Source organism: Dicentrarchus labrax, unplaced genomic scaffold (assembly GCF_905237075.1).
Source record: "Dicentrarchus labrax unplaced genomic scaffold, dlabrax2021, whole genome shotgun sequence".
Classification (NCBI taxonomy): domain Eukaryota; kingdom Metazoa; phylum Chordata; class Actinopteri; family Moronidae; genus Dicentrarchus; species Dicentrarchus labrax.
This window is the reverse complement of record NW_026136712.1, coordinates 22,187,129-22,206,495: the sequence shown is the minus strand read 5'-3', so window position 1 is coordinate 22,206,495 and position 19,367 is coordinate 22,187,129. Positions and strand designations below refer to the sequence as shown.

The 19,367-nt window shown below is 42.6% G+C and overlaps 1 protein-coding gene across 1 annotated transcript in view; it reads right to left on the bottom strand.

Annotated features, from left to right (window-relative positions):
- Window positions 1-67: 67 nt before the first annotated feature.
- waplb (WAPL cohesin release factor b) overlaps window positions 68-19,367 on the bottom strand; it is a 26,651-nt gene continuing 7,351 nt past the window's right edge. Inside the window, exons 4-20 of the mRNA XM_051416947.1 lie at window positions 18,960-19,357; window positions 18,471-18,595; window positions 12,536-12,631; window positions 12,240-12,410; window positions 11,800-11,936; window positions 11,570-11,681; window positions 10,851-11,147; window positions 10,277-10,388; window positions 10,078-10,175; window positions 8,995-9,071; window positions 6,004-6,140; window positions 5,640-5,755; window positions 5,250-5,423; window positions 4,281-4,500; window positions 4,091-4,179; window positions 3,603-3,698; window positions 68-3,233 (exon numbers count right to left, since the gene is read on the bottom strand). Coding sequence (XP_051272907.1) covers window positions 3,168-3,233; window positions 3,603-3,698; window positions 4,091-4,179; window positions 4,281-4,500; window positions 5,250-5,423; window positions 5,640-5,755; window positions 6,004-6,140; window positions 8,995-9,071; window positions 10,078-10,175; window positions 10,277-10,388; window positions 10,851-11,147; window positions 11,570-11,681; window positions 11,800-11,936; window positions 12,240-12,410; window positions 12,536-12,631; window positions 18,471-18,595; window positions 18,960-19,357 — 2,521 coding nt within the window. The 3' untranslated portion in view covers window positions 68-3,167. The remainder of the gene's footprint in view (window positions 3,234-3,602; window positions 3,699-4,090; window positions 4,180-4,280; window positions 4,501-5,249; window positions 5,424-5,639; window positions 5,756-6,003; window positions 6,141-8,994; window positions 9,072-10,077; window positions 10,176-10,276; window positions 10,389-10,850; window positions 11,148-11,569; window positions 11,682-11,799; window positions 11,937-12,239; window positions 12,411-12,535; window positions 12,632-18,470; window positions 18,596-18,959; window positions 19,358-19,367) is intronic.

Genomic DNA, 19,367 nt, shown 5'->3' with positions numbered 1-19,367 from the left:
AGATGAAACAGAAAAAACTGTTTTAAAGCAAAATTCACGTTTCAAAAACAAAAGACGGAGCAGGAAGTACTGAAAGTAGCAATTTTTATTATTTTAAAATTATGTACAGGTAACCAAAGACATCAGTCTGCAAATTGGTACAAAGGTCAAGTTTTCCTGCAGTTGGCTTGTTAAGAAGCTCTCTGTCTGTCTGTCCAAAACAACAACACGACGGGAGAAAAGGCTTTAGAAAATGAAAAATAGAGTCAGATTCAGAAAAGTAGAGTCTACCAGGTCTAAATTTAAATTTAATCCCCCACCCACCCGCTCCACCCAAACCCCACCCACAATCCCACCCTCCCCATTACCCATCAGCCTCTCCTCCTACGTGAGGAAATCAATCTATGTACAAGAACTATGTACAAAAAGCTCTTCCATTCATTCTTCCAGACGTCTGTGAATAAAGCTCTTGTAAACTTTAAAGAAAAAAGGAGTGTGAGGGTTAAACTGTGTGTGTCAGCGTGTGTGTGTGTGTGTGTGTGTGTTAATGATCACAGAGGAACAGGCAAATGAAAATTAACGGGATGAACATGCTCGATGACAACGTGCTTCAAACCTTTACAAACAGGAGAAATGTGACAGCACTCGTCTGTATTCAGAAAGAACAAAAAAATATACAATTATATCTTCATTTCCAAATCGGAACATCAAATCAAACAATCTCTGTCCCACCCTGGACTATCAGAAAACACCAACTAAAGACCTCCAGGCTTTCTCAGACTGTCTGGGGGAAGATTTATGGTTCTGCCCTGATGGCCGAACACTGTGGAGAAGTTCCAGGAACAAACGATCGATAACCAAAAGCTTTAAAATGTGATCAGGTGATTAAAAAAATAAATTACAACATTGTCACTTTTCATTTTGTCAACACGTTCGTTGTGTTTGGAAAGTGAAACATCCAATCATAAACCTAAGAGCCTGTTTTACATCCTTCCTCTGAGTTTCACCTCACCAGCTCGTCTTCAACACTGCGAACGAGACGGAGCGAAGAACAGTCGGTACCGCGTTCTAATAAGGCCGATTGACGCTATAACTATTGGCTGTATTAATAGGTAATGGATCCTTTATTAATGAGTTGTAAGCCATTAAAGGGGCACTCAGTTTATTCGTCTTGGTAACAGTTCTTCTGTGTCTCTGGTCTGAAAACATCTGACAATGTCAAAGGCGCTATCCAGTTGCATGATGGGACTCGTAGGATCCAGTGTTTTTGGCATTGGAGCCATATTAAAAAACTCAAAAAAACTAACTTAATAAAATCAACATTCACTTTTTATCTAGTTAGAGCCACATTGTTGTTAATAACTTATTAACGTTAACAAGCATTTAGAAGCGTGTACAAGCGTAATGCTGGAGGATAAACACCAAAAGATGTTTCACAATGAGGCAGACCAGAAGTCCAGACAGAATTCATCTTTGAGTCGCCATTTTGGACCAATCAACGATCAACATACGGGGGAAAATCCACCAGAAAGGACACCTATTTTTAATTTACAAACTTTCCCCTAGTGTTGCTGAAATGCATTCTGGGAACACAAACGCAGGCTAAGGGAACTGTAACGATGTCAAAAAGATCAAAGGAGGATTTTTTTATGAAGTGTAACTACAAACTGTGAACTTTTGGATTTGACAGCTACAGCTGAAGTCTAAAAACAGCCCAACAGGAAGAAAAAAGTATCAACCTGATGGCTGAAAGCCTGTATTGGCCGGTGGTTCGGTTCAAACTAAAGAAAAGCAGCACGTCTTCACCTCTTGGACCGGGGCATCCCGGCTGCCTTTGTGCTGTAATTGAAGGCTCTTCTATGAGCGACGAGCACACACGCGAACGGTAATTGAAAGGACCTGAAGGAGGACAGGTTCTGGTCCGGGGGGCTCGGTTCCCACTGAGACACAAAGCTTTGTTGTCGAGTGAGAGGACGATCGATTCTGTGAAAGGAAAAAGTTTCTACTTTTGGACGGGGGCGGGGAGTCGTTTAAAGTTTCCCAGAGAATTTGAACACCTTCAAGGGTCAATTGTGTTTTAGTCTCAGCTGTGTTGGTGGGTGCTGACTGACTGCTGACTGTGTGTTGGTGGGTGCTGACTGACCAGGGGGTGCTTGGCATGCTGGGAGGAGCACCCGTTTCGATAACGGCATGAGAAGGACAACCAATTTAAAATCCACTAGTTTGCTACAGAGGTTGAAGAGGAAAGAAAAGCGCGAAGAGAGAAGATTTCTGGTTCTATACGGATTAAAACACCTAAAAACAAACCTCGAGCAGGCGGTCCCACCTTAAATACCACCTTAACGTCACAAAAGCCTGCAATTCAGGGTCTGAACTCTTGCCATTTCTGTGCTCTTGGGTGAGGAAAGATCAATACTTTTGATTTATCTACCTCAAACTGCCTCCTTCCGACAGAGTCGAGAGATCAAAGCAGCAAAAAGAGAAGAGAGAAGAAGAAGAAGAACACAGCGTGTAAAGCAATTATTCTGGTCAGTAGTTGTTTTTTCTTCTAACCACTCGAGTTGTTTTGGCGATTATCGGCTCCAAAGGCAGAGCGGAGGGGTGCAAGGCTTTGATGACAGGCTGGAGAAAATGGCAGCTCCACTCCAATCTGCCTCCGATCGATACGAAGGCGGGGTGTTTTCACGAGGGAGGGGGGGTGAGCAGGTGAGAGCTGAACTGTGAGGAAACTTTCAAAGGAAATGTATCAAAAGCCAAAAAAGAAAATAAAAAAAACATCAATCTGAGCAGCTTTTATAAATACAGGAAGGGTGGGAAAAAAAATAAATACTGACTTGAATTGTATCTAAATAAAATCTGATCACAGCTGAGTTCGGGGCCGACATCCCTCAATAAGTCAGAACAGAGTTAAATCCATCTGAAGTCAGTTTAGGGAAAATGGAGGAAAGTTCCTGTAACTGGAGGATGAGGAGCACGTCTGGTCACAACACGGAGAGGAAAAAGAAGAAGATGATGATGATGTTGATGGTTGTTTTGTGTTTGAAGAAACAAACAGCGGTTTCCAGCCATGAACTCAATCAGAGATGAGGAGGATGAGGATGATGGTGATGATGATGACAGAGATGAATGAGATAGTTGTGGTGTGTGTGTGTTTGTGTGTGTGGGGTGTGTGTGAGACAGGCTTCTCTCTAGCAGTGCTCCAGGTAGTCAATGATCCGGGAGATGGACTTCTGTCCTGTGGTGCCGACGTCACACTGCAGAGAGAGCAGAGGTCAGTTTCCACACATTGTTTCTCACATAATCTAATAATTGATCATCTTTTGGTCTCTTAATGCTACGACTGTTTACCTATTATTTCCTCTTTACACTATTGTTTATAGTCATCATCATTATTAGTGCATTACAAAGACTATTCAGCAGTAATTAACTATATCATGCTTGTTCATAAACACATGTAGGATTTGTTTTTGTTTGGATGCGAGACTGACACATCACAACCCCCTTTTTGAACTTTTCTTGCTATTAAAAATAGAAAAATCTCATCTTTAATCTAAAATAAATGTGAACTGAGTGTTTATTAGTTTTATAACCAGTGGATTTCCAGACAAAGGGCTGTGACTCACAGTGAGGTTCATGAAGTTGAGGAACTTTTTCAGCATTTCTGTCATGATGGAGAAATCTCCTTTTGGCAGGTTGTCCCTCACAGTAGTCACATTCAACTGGGGGAGAGACATTGAGACAAAGAGAGAGAGAGTCAAACAATATGCACACACACACACAAAGAATCAGAAAACGGACATTAATTTAAAATGTTATTTACAGATTGACCCTGATCATTCTGAGTGCATACTGTGATACTGGGTGTATCTCAGGTTTTATATGTGCAAAAGATGCTGATGTGGTGTGTTCATGTGCAGCTGGGAAACAGGAAATGTAAAGCTTTGAGGTTTTTCACTTCACTCAAGTTAATTTGCATTTGACGCATTAAAAAAAGACCACAACTGGTTTAACATCAGTACTGAGCATCACTTCTATATCTGACCTCTTTCTTGTTGTAAGACTGTGTGTGTGTGTGTGTGTGTGTGTGTGTGTGTGTGTCTCTCTCACTCACCGGGCTCCCCTGACACAGGCAGCCCAGCAGCAGTGCTGTATAGGAGGCCACGATGCTGTCCTCCATGTGCTTCCCTGCATGCTGCAGAGCTGAGGAGGAAAGGCACCGATTAGAAAAGAAAGAAAGAAACATTTCCAGTTTTTTGAATCTACCCACGCCTCCACACGACGTCTGTCTGACGCGGCCGTACCTTTGTTGAGGTCCAGCTCCTCGTCCTCTTCGTCCTTCTCCTTCTTCTTGGCGTCCTCCTGCTTGTCGGACTCGTTGTTGTTGTCGTTGGCGACCCACTGGATCTCCCCGCCGGTCTCCTGCCACTGCCCGCTCTGGTCCGCAGGCTTCGGTGTTTCCTTGATGAGGTCATCTGTCTGCGCCTCAGCCAGGATGGCGGCCCGCTCCCGCTGGAGGAACAGCTGAGGAGGACGAACAGGAGGACAGTGTAGCAGGTTAGCATGTACTTTGACAATTCTCAAGAAAACTTAAAGCCCCTAAGTGTAGAATTCTGTTGCAACTACAGTGTCTCTCAAATGAATGATGATCCGTGGTTCTGTTTGGAGACAATCCTGGTGGAAAGTGGTGCAGATCTTCACACCCAAGTTGGATGTGTGCGCTGTCTGCCTCAGTATATTTTAAGATACAACCACTGAGAGAGCCAAGTATAAAAATATTTTACTTTTCCACCATTTCCACCTCCCCTCTCTTATTTCTAAGCCCTTGTTACTTTCTGTATGGCGTCAGACTGCTACTGGTGATTCTACTGTTGACCCCACTGGAAGCCAGCCTGAGCATCAGCAAAATCTGATTACAGGGGATGATTCGATTTAAATGAAGCTTTAATGGTGCTCATGGGAAACTGAGCTGCCACAGCAGCACAGAACAAAACAGAGATGAGACGAATCGCGAGCGCTAAGGATAACACGACTATTAATTTACAGTCTAACATGTAGACGTGATCAGCCTGAAAGATTTGTCATACAGCACCTGCTGCATGATTCTGCTGTTTGGAGTGGAAAGAGGCTCTTTTCAGCAAACAAACGCAATTCCTGTGGTAAGCTGCGTCCTCATGTAGTCTGAACACACACACACACACACACACACACACACACACACACACACACACACACACACACACACACACACACACACACACACACACCCCTACCTGTACAAGAGCAGCGATGGCGCTCAGTGGGCCAGCACTGGTGATGTCCTGGTGCTGAGGGTTCAGCAAGACAGTGGAGTTGCAGGGACCCTGACCTCCCTCCATCTCCATTTCCATCAGACAGTACTTGTTCCTGGCACTGTACTCCACCAGGTTGATGAGCAGGCCCAGACCCTGAACACCACACACACACACAGCGATCAGAGTTATAAAAACATCTGCCACCTTGCATCTGTCAATATAACTTAAGTTTTATAACTTTTCACAGATTCTGAGCACCCTTAAGTGACCGATGGTCTTGTATTCCAGCAGGAAGTTCATGGCCATATATGTCATTGTTATTTCCACAATTTAATGAAAAATCAAAGTCATTTTTGAAATTTTACTCACCAGTACTCTGATGTCGAACCTCTGTTCTTGAGGAAGATATTGAGGGACTTTGAGAACACAGTTCAGAGCCGTCATTATTAAATCCTCTTGTTCTCCTGTCTTCGTACTGCCCCACTCTGCCACACACACACACACACACACGTGAGTACATACTGTAACGAAGCAGCGGTCAATTGTTTGTAATAAGTCGTTGACTTACTTACACCCATAGGAATCTACCTTTTAGATTCCAGTAAACCTGTTTATGTGCCAACTATCAGCAGTGTTTTTTAAGCTGTTTGTGTGTGTGTGTGTGTGTGTGTGTGTGTGTGTGTGTGTGTGTGTGTGTGTGTGTGTGTGTGTGTGTGTGTGTGTGTGTTCTAACCGTTGTCATGGGTGAGGTTAAGCAGGACTCCTATAATGGCCCTCATACAGTCCTCCACTGCTTTCCCCACCACGGCTCCGTCTGAGTTCAGCTCCCTGCTGTAACGCTGGATCATCTCCTCACATCTACTCAACGCTCTGAGAGAGGAGGAGAGGAGAGCATTAAAAACAGCACTCTGTATTTAAAGACACAAACAAGATGGAGGATCCAAAGAAGTTTATTTCTGTTTACAACAAAAACCTTCTTTATGTGAAGCTCCCAATTAAAAACCAACTGCAAGACAATGATTAGATTTTTAAACAGAGAGACAAACAAACGGTGAAGGAAAGCCATTTGAATAAAATCCTGTACACTGCAAGACAGTGTGCCAGTTGTTTTATTTTCCTTTTTACTGATCATAACTTTTCTGTGGTTTCACCATCTTTGTCTTGTAAGAAGAGAAGTAAAAATAATTTCACCAACACAAACAAACTTAATTCAAATCCAGATGTCATCTGGACGCATCTCAACGTGATTTTCCTCTTTCCTTTTCTACTCCATCATAAAACAGAGCAGCATTCAGGGAAAGATGTGTCCACACAGACACACACACACACGCACACAGACACACACACGACACACACAGACACACACAGACACACACAGGCCGGCTGCAGCAGCAGAAGGGGTGAAGCAGGTCAGCCGCCTGATGTAAATAACCAGATTAAATCTAATGACGGTGCTGACTGAACAGAGAGCAGAAGCCAGAGTCTGAACACCAGGACAGAGAGAGAGGAAGGAAAGAAATGAAGAAAAAAAAGAGAAAGTAAGGAGAAAAGAGAAGTGACAGTTTAAAATTAAATGTGGCCTATAGAAGGTGACAGTAACACAGGATGTGACAAAGTGAAAGTTAAGGGTGCATAAGAAAACCACAAGAGAGAAATATTTGCAATTTAGGGTATGGTTTCCTTTTTATAGGACCAAAGTGTGCAACAATATTATAGATTTCTATTCTACATGTTGAAGTTCAGGAGCTAAAATAAGAAGAAAATAAAAGCTAACTTGCTATAAAGCAGAATATATAATAATATTATTGGGTCTGTCAAGAAAAGGTTTGATTCCAGCTCAAGACGCAGACGGTTGGTAAGCAATAGGACTTTAGGTGTGTGTGTGTGTGTGTGTGTGTGTGTTGGCTAATGGGGTGGTTTGGGGGATTATTGAATTAGTCCTGCAGACAGCTGAAACACTCAGAGAGGCAGAGGGGTGAGTTTGGGTTGAAACAATAAGGGCAGCGTGTAAGGCAACGAGAAAAGTCCAGTGAAAAGAGGAGGAGTGATGACGTAAAGGAAAATATAAGAACAAAAGGAGGAAAACAAGAACAGTAAATGATAGAGAAAGAAGACCTGGAGTGAATGAATGCAGTGCCTCAGAGAGAGAGAGAGAGAGAGAGAGAGAGAGAGAGAGAGAGAGAGAGAGAGAGAGAGAGAGAGAGAGAGATGGTCTCTCTCTCTCTCTGGGTTAATCGAGTTACCAGAGAGGACAGCTGAATGCTCAGACTGAGGCCTGTGTCACCCACTGAAACAGCAGCGCTTTGTTGACCCATTTAGTCTTCATCCTCATCTTCACCCCACCCTCACTGCAGATCTTCAGTCGAGGGCGAAGGTCCGGTCACAGAGAGGGTGACGGAGGAGGATTGGGAAGGTAAAGTAAGACAGCACTGCGTCGTTCGACTCATACTGATATCTGACGTACGCTGCTTAACTAAATGATGTTTCTGTGTTGAATAATGAGTTGTTTGGTGGACAGATTGTAATGGAAACACCGTTACCTCTAACACATCTTCAGCATCTCTGGAACCTGTGGTTAGGGATCAGCTGACGTACACACAGGTTATATATCTGTGATATGAAAGTCGTGTCAGTGTATTGGCTGAGCTGTAGTCAGTAACAGGACCAAACTTGTGTTTGTGTGTAGTATTTTAGGAAAAGTTCTCTTTTTTTGTGTGTGTTTTAATCACTATGCTAATAATTATCTAGAGCTACTACAGCTTCGAGAGCGAATACTCTTTTTGGCCTTCAGTGAAAATGACCCGTGAACGTCAGAAGCTTTGACGGTTGATGAGACAAGGAATGAAACAAGTGTATTGCCAGTAATGTTGCAGCCTGTCGAAGCGATCAAAACCAAAGTGAAGAGGGGGGGTTTAGGTACCAGTTCAGTTCAAGAATTAAGGATTATTTTCTAAAAAATAAATGTTAAAAAAAATCCTATTTGGACCAAACTGACTGTATTTGAACACCAATATGTGCCTGAAACACTCGAGGGCAAAGACGCAAAGTGACGCAAAAAAAGAGGGAACAAGCAAGGTCAGGTCATTTCCACAGTGGACTACACTCTCTCTCTCCCTCTCTCTCCCTGCTGATACTCTGCCAGCAGTGGGGCCCGAGGTCAGAGGGCGAAGGTCAGTGCTTTGACTGACAGCATGTCACGACCAGGAAATTGAACAACAAAACCCTGATAATGATACGCATAATAACCGTCAGGCACAGACACACACACACACACACACACACACACACACACACACACACACTATACAGTTGAACAGTCAGTCTGTGTTTCTCAAGGCAGAAATCGATACGTGTTCAGCAGCTTTATATCTCTACATTTTAATAATAATAAGACAAATATTCAGTATGTCCTGAAGACTCTTTTTAAAAAAGACAGTTTGGACATCATGGGGCACTAAACTGTTCCAGTGAAAAGAATGACAAGATGAAGGAGAAGATGAGAAAAGCAAAAAAAAATCTGATTAAAATGACAAACCGGCAATGTTGTGTTACTCAGATAAAATCAATCTGAATGCTGTCAGACTGGAGCCCAACAGTTTCAGATTCCCCTCTTCCAGACAGACAGACAGTCAGACAGAGAAAAGGTTGAGAGACATTGAGGACACCTCTGGGGTCAGAGGTTGAGACTGTGTGTGTTTGTGTGCGTTTGTGTGTGTTTGCTCACTTTGCAGAGGAGATGATGAGTGATGAGTCTTTGTAGGCGATCAGGTAGCTCTGGTTCTCTGGGTTGTGGACTGTCACCTGCATGTACACAGAAAATTACTTGTTTTCCAGATGGCAGTTTTTCTTCACCTATAATATCTGCGGCTGTCTGACGTTTCATTTTTGGAGTTTTACTGGTGAACAAAATTAATCAGGTACGTTTTAAATGCTCAGATTATCGAGAAGAAATACACATTTACATTTTATTTAGGGGAATAAGTGACAAGAGGAGGAAGATGTTGGGAGAATGATTTTATGTGGCTGCAGAAGGTCTGAGTTAAACATTACAGGAGTTTGTTGTTGTTTGTGGATGTTGATTCTTAAGGGCCCAAAGATTGAACCTGACCTGAAACAAACCTGTGATTTATCAACCTAAACCTAAATCAGAGGTGAACCTCGCTCTCCCTCTGAAAATTGGGTACAGACCTAAACAGACCAAACAGACACCAACTGCCCCTCAACAGTCCCAAAGGAAAGTTTTTCACAAGGCTCATTTCACACTCCAAAAATGTCTGACTTCTATATATTGTAAACTTAAAGCAGCACGATATGTAGCAGTTTTGTTTATAAAATCTAATTTTAGGACTTTAACTGTTATAGTATAACAAACAAACCGGCCTGTGCATAAAATCTGAGTTTTACAAAGAGTTTACTTTTTCAGACCAGGTAAGATCTGTATGTGTAGTTATTACAGTCCCTTTCATTGTTATATTTCCCCATCGGTATTCTGTCGAGACCCACCCTACTCTGCCTCTGATTGGCTAATGTTTGTGGTTTTTATTGGTTTGGTTGGTTAGGTTTAGGCATGTAGAGTGCAATGGTAAGTGTTAGAGACACTGTAAACACATGGGTGACTGAAAATGCTTGTTAAAATGAATTTAAGAAACACCATAAGAACTAGGGGTGTGCTGAATCAGGGTCCTGGCACCTGTTTTATTCAATTCAGGCACTGCTACATCCTGCTGGTTCCAATCATGAAAATAAATAATTGAGCCTGACAATAGTCTATTACAGTATATATAACAGAATAGTATGTGGCACTTACACTCTCCAGCACCCGTAAACACCTCTCAGCTCCCCACAGAGACGACACCAGCTTCTCCTTATCGTCCTCCTGGTTTAAGTTATTGACACACTCCTTCACTGTGAAGACAGAAATAAAAAACAGACAATATCAGAAACCAGACCATCATTTTCTTTCTATAATTTTTGTGTCAATTTAAATTCTTTATAATTTATTTAACCTTTATCTACTATGTGGTCCAGTCCTCCCAGTAGCCGCAGCTCCTCTTTGAACCAGTCTCCCGCTCGCTTTGAAGTCAGAGACAATAACGTCTCCATAGCTAAGTGACCCGTCTACAGGGAGAGAGAAGGGACAAAATGAGTCAGCTTAAAACCTAAACTGTCTGATATATCGGTTTACACTGTAAAACAACCCAGAATGCACTGCAGCGGCAGTCCAGACTGTTTCCTGTGGCTGTACAAATTCTCTGATGGATTTTAGAGTGTATGGTGTAAAATGGCGACTCTTGATTGTAAGAGACCGACATCAAAACCTGATCTTTACTGTAAACGTTTTAGATCCTTCTAAGATTTCAGCTTCACTGGAGCTGCTCGAAATATCTTGACACACGTAGGTGGCTGTGAGTCATCCTGACTGAAGAGCTGCTAAAAGAATATCATTAGTCAGAGGTTTCAGTGGAGAGGTTTAATCGTCTAAATGTTGTTTCAAGGCTTTTCCACGCTGACAGTTCTGCAGGAAACACCGAGTACATGGAATGGAAACGATACAGCAGACTTCGTGTTTAATCAAAGTACCGTTATGTTCTGTAGGTCCAGGTGCTTGTTGTGCACGGTGTCACAGAGCTTCCTGATCTTCTCCTTCATCTTAGCGATTTCCCTGGCGCTGAATTGAGCGCCGGTGGAGTCCGTCACGGCCTTGCCACCCTGGTCCTGGACCTGGTCCTGGACCTGGTCCTGGACTTGGTCCTGGTCCTCGTCCTGGTCCAGCTCCAGCAGCCGGATCATTAGGTCCAGACATGACCGGTCCAGATCCATGTTTAATCGGTCTCTACTGAGGATGTACATCAGAGACGCCGTGCACAGGGCCAGGTTCTGCAGAGACGAGAATAAATTCATTACAATATATCACATTCAGTTCTGACATTGTCCAACGACTTCACTTTAATAGAATTTCAGAACTTTCTTATGACTATATCTTAGAGATAATTGTTTTTTTTAAGCACAATTTACTTTGTTAAACCACCAATATAAATGGCTTGGTCATGTATTTAAGAGTTATTGTGTGGATTTCAACTTTGGTGAACTCTGACCAGCAAAGTAGCCTCAAACCGATAGCAAAGACGTGTGTGGTTGACCGTGACAAAATAATCAATAAAGCAGGACTAAATGACAACAGTCATGTTTGATTTGACCAAATGTATCTAATATTGCTGTTCGTTTTGTTCTCCTACTGTAGTTCCCATCTGGGGGAGAGTGAATGTACATTGAAATCCTCTGTACTGACTGATCCTTACCGGGTGTTGCGGGGCATCATTAAGTGTTTTGAAGACCTGAGCCACCTTCCCTCTGGCCCTGAGGTGCATCCTGAAGCCGGGCATGGCACAGCGCGTAGCCAGGCTGATCACACTGAAGACACAACACACACAGACACACACGGCATCAGCAAATGATGAAAATAATATCTTGATATTTAATTTAACTACTTTAGAGAAGAAGTTTAAGTAAGCGAAATCCAGGATCTTACCTAAGGCAGCGTGTGTTGAGAGGTTGTCCACTCTTCAGACCGGTGGCCAGATACTCAAAGTCATCAGTAAACTCCTGGTTCTCTCCAAACTCCACCACGTCATTGAAGTGCTTCACATGCTGGACGACTGTATACAGCTGGAAAACACAGGGGCAGGGGTGAATGAGTGGAATATGTCCAAAAATACCTTTTAGAAAACATTTTCCTATTAATACGATTGAAGTTAGTAGAGAGCGACAAGGGATGTTGGAGAAGGGACATGTAACTAAGGTCCGAGAGACTTTACAAACTCCGCACTCAAGGCTCAATTTGAATAAACCTTGTTGTCCACCAGTAAAGTGCTTCAGACATCACAGGATGGACAAATGTCTCTTCAAGTGTTTATGGCAGAAGATAAGAGACATTTTCAGTTTTAGGATAAGTCAAACATTTCCATGTACCTCCTTGTGCTCCTTGCGGCATTTGAGTGCAGTGACGGTGTCCTGGTAGAGATCTGTGGGGAGGGTGACACACTTGGTGACCTTTGGAGGAGGGGGAGGAGCCTTAAAAACACCGTCGTCCTTGTGAGCATCGCTGGGCTCCTTACTGGATCCTCCTGCAGAGACTGGTGCCTACAGAGACGAAGGAGGGTTGGTGTGAAATGAGTAAAAAAACAAAACACATTTTATGATAAAAACAAATATATGATTTAAAGGGGGGTGTGTGTGTGTGTGTGTGTGTGTGTGTGTACACTTACAGGAGCGGTCTGTGATCGTGAGAAGAAAGGAGGAGGGGGCTCCTCTTCATTCTCCAGCGTCCAGTGTCTGGCATTGTACACAGCTTTGGTGGGAGACTGAAACATGAACACACACAAACAGAAGCCAGATATAAGTTCACTGACAGTGGAAGCACAAATGTCTCGAGTAAGAGCGACAGAAAGCAAACATGTTTCAACTGGCCATGAAAAAAAAACCAGACACTGGTAGACCGTGATGGGTGGTGGGTGTGATATGAGGAAATCACCTTGTAGATTGCTTTCTGTTTTTACTTGCCTTTACTGCAGTCGTGCCCATTATGCTAATGAGACATCAAAGGTGGCGCACTTGAAGTAATTCTATTAAAAGCAGTGTTTCCTCTACGTTGATTTTGGAGCGGTGGGCCGCCGCTGTTAAATTTCTGCCGCCACGGTATCAGAAATGGGGCAGACGCACAATGTAGTCACGGTTGCCTTTTAAATGATCCTGCAGACATAATGCACCCCCGCTGGCTGCCGCTCACATTGCAATTTAACAACAAGTAGAACTATTCAGAGGTTATTGGGGCTGTCCAGTTTAACTCCACATACTGTTGTGTTGATGGAGCTTATTGTCAAAACGTTCGCTTTCTTCCAAGTCGACTATTAAACTAACAGCTCCACCAAAAACGTCACCGCGGTGGGTCCGTTTTAATTGGACAGCGTTCAACTTGTCAGTTCTCAGCTCAACGTCCTGATATCAAACATCTGGAAACATTAAAACGGTAAATATATTTGTTTGTGTCGCAGCGAAGTGTCACTTCTATTTCATACGTAAAACGTGACGTGACTGGGGGGGGTGGGGGTGTTCGGACGGGCCTGCCCCCACTGCTAAAAAAAATCCTAGAGGAAACACTGAAAAGGTTATACATATGAGATTTAAAAGATTAAAATAGCAGCAAACTATTTGCTATGTACAGATATAGTGGAGTCATTGTATCCTGGTGTTGTCATTTAACTCAGTGAATTAAAAATTGATTTAGGCCTAACCAGGGTTAGTGATTGTTGGAAAGACTAACAGGAATAGATTTATTTTATTTCAGTCCAGTTTGAAGTGTTTTTCACAATTATCTCCTTAGTAAAATTACTGGTTTTGGCAATGGAGTCTGGTGAGCGCCCACTGTTTCGGTGCAAGATGCGGGTGCTCTAGTGCAACATCGCTTTGAACCAACTCCCTGAAACATGTTGATGTGGCAGAGAGACGCAGAGAGAAAAAGGAACAGTAAAGGAGAAAGAAAAAGAGGTGAAAAGAGAAAACATGATAACTGGATGCACATTAAACTGGTGAGAGTCGCCAGCACTGATCAAACAGCAGGATATACACACACACACACACACACACACACTTAAAACAAACACATACACCTCCCCACGCCACCATCCACCCTCATCCTTTCATCCTTGGCTCGTCTTCTGTCCTCTCTATATGTTTTTGCCAAACCTGTGGTTGGTGGTTGCCGGGGTATTCATAATGAAAAACAAAAGAGGGAAGGGCAGGACAGAGAGAAAGAAAAGAGAATTGGCTGTAGAGCAGAGTACTGAGGGAGGTGTGTGTGTGTGTGTGTGGGGGGGGGGTTGCACCACAGGGTTAATAAGCAGAGACAAAAGAGGAGTTTGGGAATGAGCTGGAACATCAACACACCGAATTAAAGCCTCCTGCAGTAATCTGAATGACACAGACGGACACCTACTCCCACCCGCCCCGCCCACCTGCCGCTAAGCAGCATGGGAGATATGAGAGTGAAGGAGGAAGGTGGGCAAGCATCCTGCTGTGCCCCCCCCCCAGAAAAAACATAAGATGGATTGTTTTGGCATTGTGGGTATGCGTCAACAGCAAAATGCCTCCTCATTGGACGACACAAGCTTGGGAATGGGCATTTTAATGACTTTTCCCCAATCCAATTATTTATTAACTGCTTTTGGACCAAGCAATTATATGATGATGATCATATAATTGAATTTTTCTATACTTTATATGGCCAAAAACACTGTTCTGAGAACTCTATCGTTTAAACACATCAAAGTCAGTCTGGAGGAGCACTAATGAACCCGAGGAAACATTTCTATAAAAGGTATCCTGCGGCTGTTGGAGAGAAAGTGTTACAAACCAGGGGTGAAAGAGAGGAAAACCTCTGGAGTGGAAACATTGTGTCCTAAAAGTTATACAGGATACTATGACAGTTGCCATATCACCTGGATCACAATATATCGCATTATAATAACCACATTCTTGCCAATACACAGCCCGAATCAAAATGAAGTATCAAAAACTTTCAAATGCCAAAATCTAGTAGTGAATGATGAGTCAGATCTGTACATTTATTCTTTGGACACTTTTTGTATTTTATTTAGGTGTGACTGCGTGAGTTGTAGACAATATTCAACATATTTTGTTCATTCCAAAGAAAGGATTGTGTCAAAAAAAATTTGATTAATATACATCTTGGTGCCGTATTTCTTGGCTTAGGGGCACCAGTATTGAAAAATTAAAAAGGTTATACCTACAAACATGATGGACAGATGAATAACAAAGAGAAAGTAATATTTTCCTCTCTTTCCTTGTGGGACGACAAACACACATTAATGGTACATCAGTGAAAAGAGCCACACTGGAGCTTTGGAGAGGGTCGTTGTTATGGAATTAATAACTGCTCGTCCCATAAAAAAAAACTTTCCCCAAATAAACCCAACGCCACCTCCTAAATATGGATGAGTGTGTCTAGGCGCTGTCATTATGGCAATGTCTAATATCTCCCAGTGTCCTCCGCGGAATACCCTAACAGCACTCCGGCTCCACCGACACAGTTTACTGTAATTGAGGCACAGTTTTGATAACTCCTCCGTAGGCCGGTCACTTCCAAGGGCTATTGTTTTTATAATGAGCTCAGCTCGGCCCTCACTCACAATTATGTTAACTGAAGACGGAGTGAGAGAGAAAAAGAAAGTATATTAGAACAAGAAGGTAGGGGGTGAGGTAGAGAACGTTACTCGGGGAGGTAGAAAGTAAAGACGAAGTGGTCAAGAGGAAGTGATGGGAGACAGAGAGGAGAGCACATTATTAAACTGAGAGGGAGGAAAGTTATGGTGAGAGTCAGGGCATGAAACTGGAGAACGAGAGAATGAGAGAGTACATTAAGTACGTTATTGTGCGCCTATGGGCGATGTGTCTGCTAATACTATAATAGCTGGTCTGCGATGGGCAGATGCAGAGGAAATTAACTTTACATTCAGCTCTTGAAAAGTTCCCTGCAGGTGCTGAGAGAGAACTTCACAACAAAGTTATCTCTGCTCTGCCAGGGTCTGCAGTTAGCTTACAGGGGAGCTACTTAAGAAAAAAAAAAGTTGTGTAAACTGTTCAAATGTTTCTGTTTTAGTGGTTAGGTGAATAATTGCTTTTTCAAAAACGCCGTTTTTTTTTTTTTTTTTTCAGAGCTACCGAAGTAGCTGCCTGTTAACCAATGAAACAGTTAACTGATGGTGAGAACAAGCATCAAACTGTCCTGATTGTTATCCATGATATCCACACAGATTTTTTGTTAATGTTATTATAAAATGCTTCATATTGTTTCCTCTTGAAGCCAAAACTAATTGGTTGAGAGGAGGTCATGTGATTCTACCTTTTTCGCGACACCTGAAGTCGCTCAACATCATCCTGGATCCATACAAACCACTTAGTCTATGTTTCACAATCCACACATATCTGTATTTCTCTCATCAAAATGTGTATATATAGTATATAGATTTTGTTGGTTTGTTTTAATGTATGTCTATTAGTCCTGGGAAAGAGATCCCTCCTCTGTGGCTCTTCCTGAGGTTTCTTCCAGTTTTTACACTGTTCATTTTTCTTTAACCTTACCCAATTTGAGGGTCTAAGGGCAGAGGGGCATTGAATGCTGTACATATTGTAAAGCCCCATGAGGCAAATTGTGACTTTGGGATATATAAATAAAATTTGACTTGACTATTGTTTTTCAGGTCTGCCTCACCTGCTCCCCGACCAAGATGGAATCTCCTCAATATTTACAACTAAGTCTCAACTTCCAACCAAATATACTGCTGCTAACTGCAGCTAATATCAGGTCAGTGACAGATACAATGTTGGGTTTAATATGTTCTGGTTACTAGCACAGTCCTAAACTTTACAGTTTTTTGATTCTATGAAAACCCTCCAAACCGAAGATTATTTAATTGCAAAATGATTTTTTCCTATGCAATAATACTGGAGAAGAAAAATATAAATAATATGCAAACTGCAGTATACACACCAGAGGCACTGACTTGCGTCTACATTACTATGTTTCAGCTAATCCCCATCAGTGAAACTAATTTAAATTAAGGAATTAGTCTCTCAGCTACAATCATGCATCACTTTTCCCCAAAAAGTTGATAAATGCAGCAAACTTTAAAAAAAAAAAAAAAAAACACATTTAACCATCAGCTGTGATGAAGAGAAGCCTCGCAGAGTTTAAGACAAACACAGCAAACTACTGAAACTGCACTGAGATCTGATTAACAGCAGTATTACCTGATGTAATGCTTTAGTTGCAGCACGATTAATGTGAGAGTTAAATATAGCTTCAAGTAGGAAACGCTGACAATTCGTATGCACTAAATATGAGTTACTTAAGTTTCTGCCGGTCTGGATTGATGACATTGATCTGTCTCTACTATAAAAAGGCTCCGGGCTCTTATGAAATCAACAGAGTCTGATATCCAGTCAGCCCAGGCTGAGAGCCGGGGAGCGACGGGCCATTAGCACGCTGATAAATAAAAGAGAAGCAGTCCAGAGATGTTCAAAAGACGACTCAATCCCTCCTCTCACCCAGCCATGAATAAACCAGAGCCGACTCCTCTGCTCTGCCCACACGCACTCACACTCGCTGCTGAGTCATACTGGGTGTAGGCGGACGGTCCGGTCCCCACAGGTACACACTGATCTTTTTTTGAAATGTAACGAGGGGAGGTTTTACAGTTAGGGATTAAGACATTTCATCGGAGTGCTTCACACAGATGTACCGCCATACTAAAAGATCATTCCCAATTATCCCAACAAATATTAATATTATGTTGGAAAGCATTTCTTAATAAGCATATTCCTAACCTTAAAAATCAAAACTGTTAAAAATAAGTATTTTCTAGACTGTTTCAAGTTTGATCCAATTGAACCTTTGAGATTTGTATGTTTCAACTCTGTAAATACCAACTTGTTAAGTGTGTTTAAACCTGGCAATATAATGAGCAATAACATCTCATGTTGCTTTTGCATGCAAACATTTCTAAAAAGATCTGTCTGAAGTTATTCTTTATTTCCCTAATTGTCAACAAAACCCTTGACACAGCCCAACAACGTTTTAGGCTGTCCGTCAATACTTTCTGATTCCCCAAACATGAAGAAACAGTACATTGATGGAATATTTCTCAGACTCGCAGATTAATCCACATTCAGTGTTCTAGTGAGTATTTGGGGCAGAAGGACGGTTTAGAGTCAGGACTGAGTAAAAATACAGCGAGTGTACATTGTAATGAAAGAACAATGTGACAATGGAGCTCTATAGCACAGAGGAAGAAGACAAGGCTTCAGACAATAAATGTTAGTAGGATTAATTGATTGTTCGTTTGGCTCTTTTCATGGGATTTATATCACACTGATTATATGCAACATCAGCCATACCCTTTAAATTATACATATAATGTATAAAGTATGGCAGTATTCAGCAGAATAATGACAATCTCATTATTTGTGTCTTTTAATATCCTGTCTCATATATTCATAGCAGATCCAGGGATTCTAACAAGTGGCAGTCTGAGTCTGGGAGCGTTTTTAACAGCGCTTCAGAGGGTGTAACATGAAATATCAGCCACCCAACCTGGCTGTGTGAACATGGGTGTTGTATCTGACCTTCTTGTGTGCGCTGAAGATCCTCCGGAAGGAGTCAGGGTTCTTCTCAGTAGCTTTGCTCTGAGTTTGCCTCCTGGTAGCCCCGGCCACCACTCTGAGTCCGTCCTCGGAGAAGTCCAGGACTTCTGCGAACAAAACATAGTCAGTCGGGAAGAATAGAAATCTTTATTACACTGGGATTGTTGTTCTGATGAGACGGAGAAGGAAATACGGTTTGTTAGTGCTGTCAGGGCATCGTGCTCTGTGTGTGGGAGTATGGGTTCATAGTGTACGCTTTTATGGGGGTAAAAACAGTACAGTATGTTAGTGGTGATGTGGGCGCCCGGTGTTTACATATCAGCATTACACAAAGCACATGACCTTTAGTCTTCTCTAGAATCAGAAATGCAGCCTGGTTATACTAGTTCTGTCTAAGACTGTTCATTATCCAGCAATGCAGAAACATTTACCACAGAAAGGGAACAGAGAGTGTGTGTTTGTGTTTTTGACCTGTTCGTTTTCGGCTCTCCTGTCTCGCAAAGTGTTTCTTGTTCTCCTTGGGTGCCGGTCTTTCTTCAATCTCCAGCCTCTCGAAGGGATCTGGTGGCTCATCTTCTATCTCATCTTCCGGCTCATCTTCCGGTATTTCCTCCACTGTAACCATCGGGGTTCCCATGGCGACGGCAGCCTTCTTGGCCCTCCGCCTCTCTGAAGAGCCGTATTCGTCGTCATCGTCGGTGCCGTCGCTGTCGCTCATGTCATCAAATCCAAAGTATTTGATTTTGTAACTGGATCCGCCGTCTGCGTTGTCTGTTGCGCTGGTGTCCTCCTGATGGGCGTCCGCGTCTTCGAAACCAAACAGCTCCAGCTTGCTGTCCTTCTTTGACTTGGTCTGGGTCGGCCTGAACCTGAGGCGAG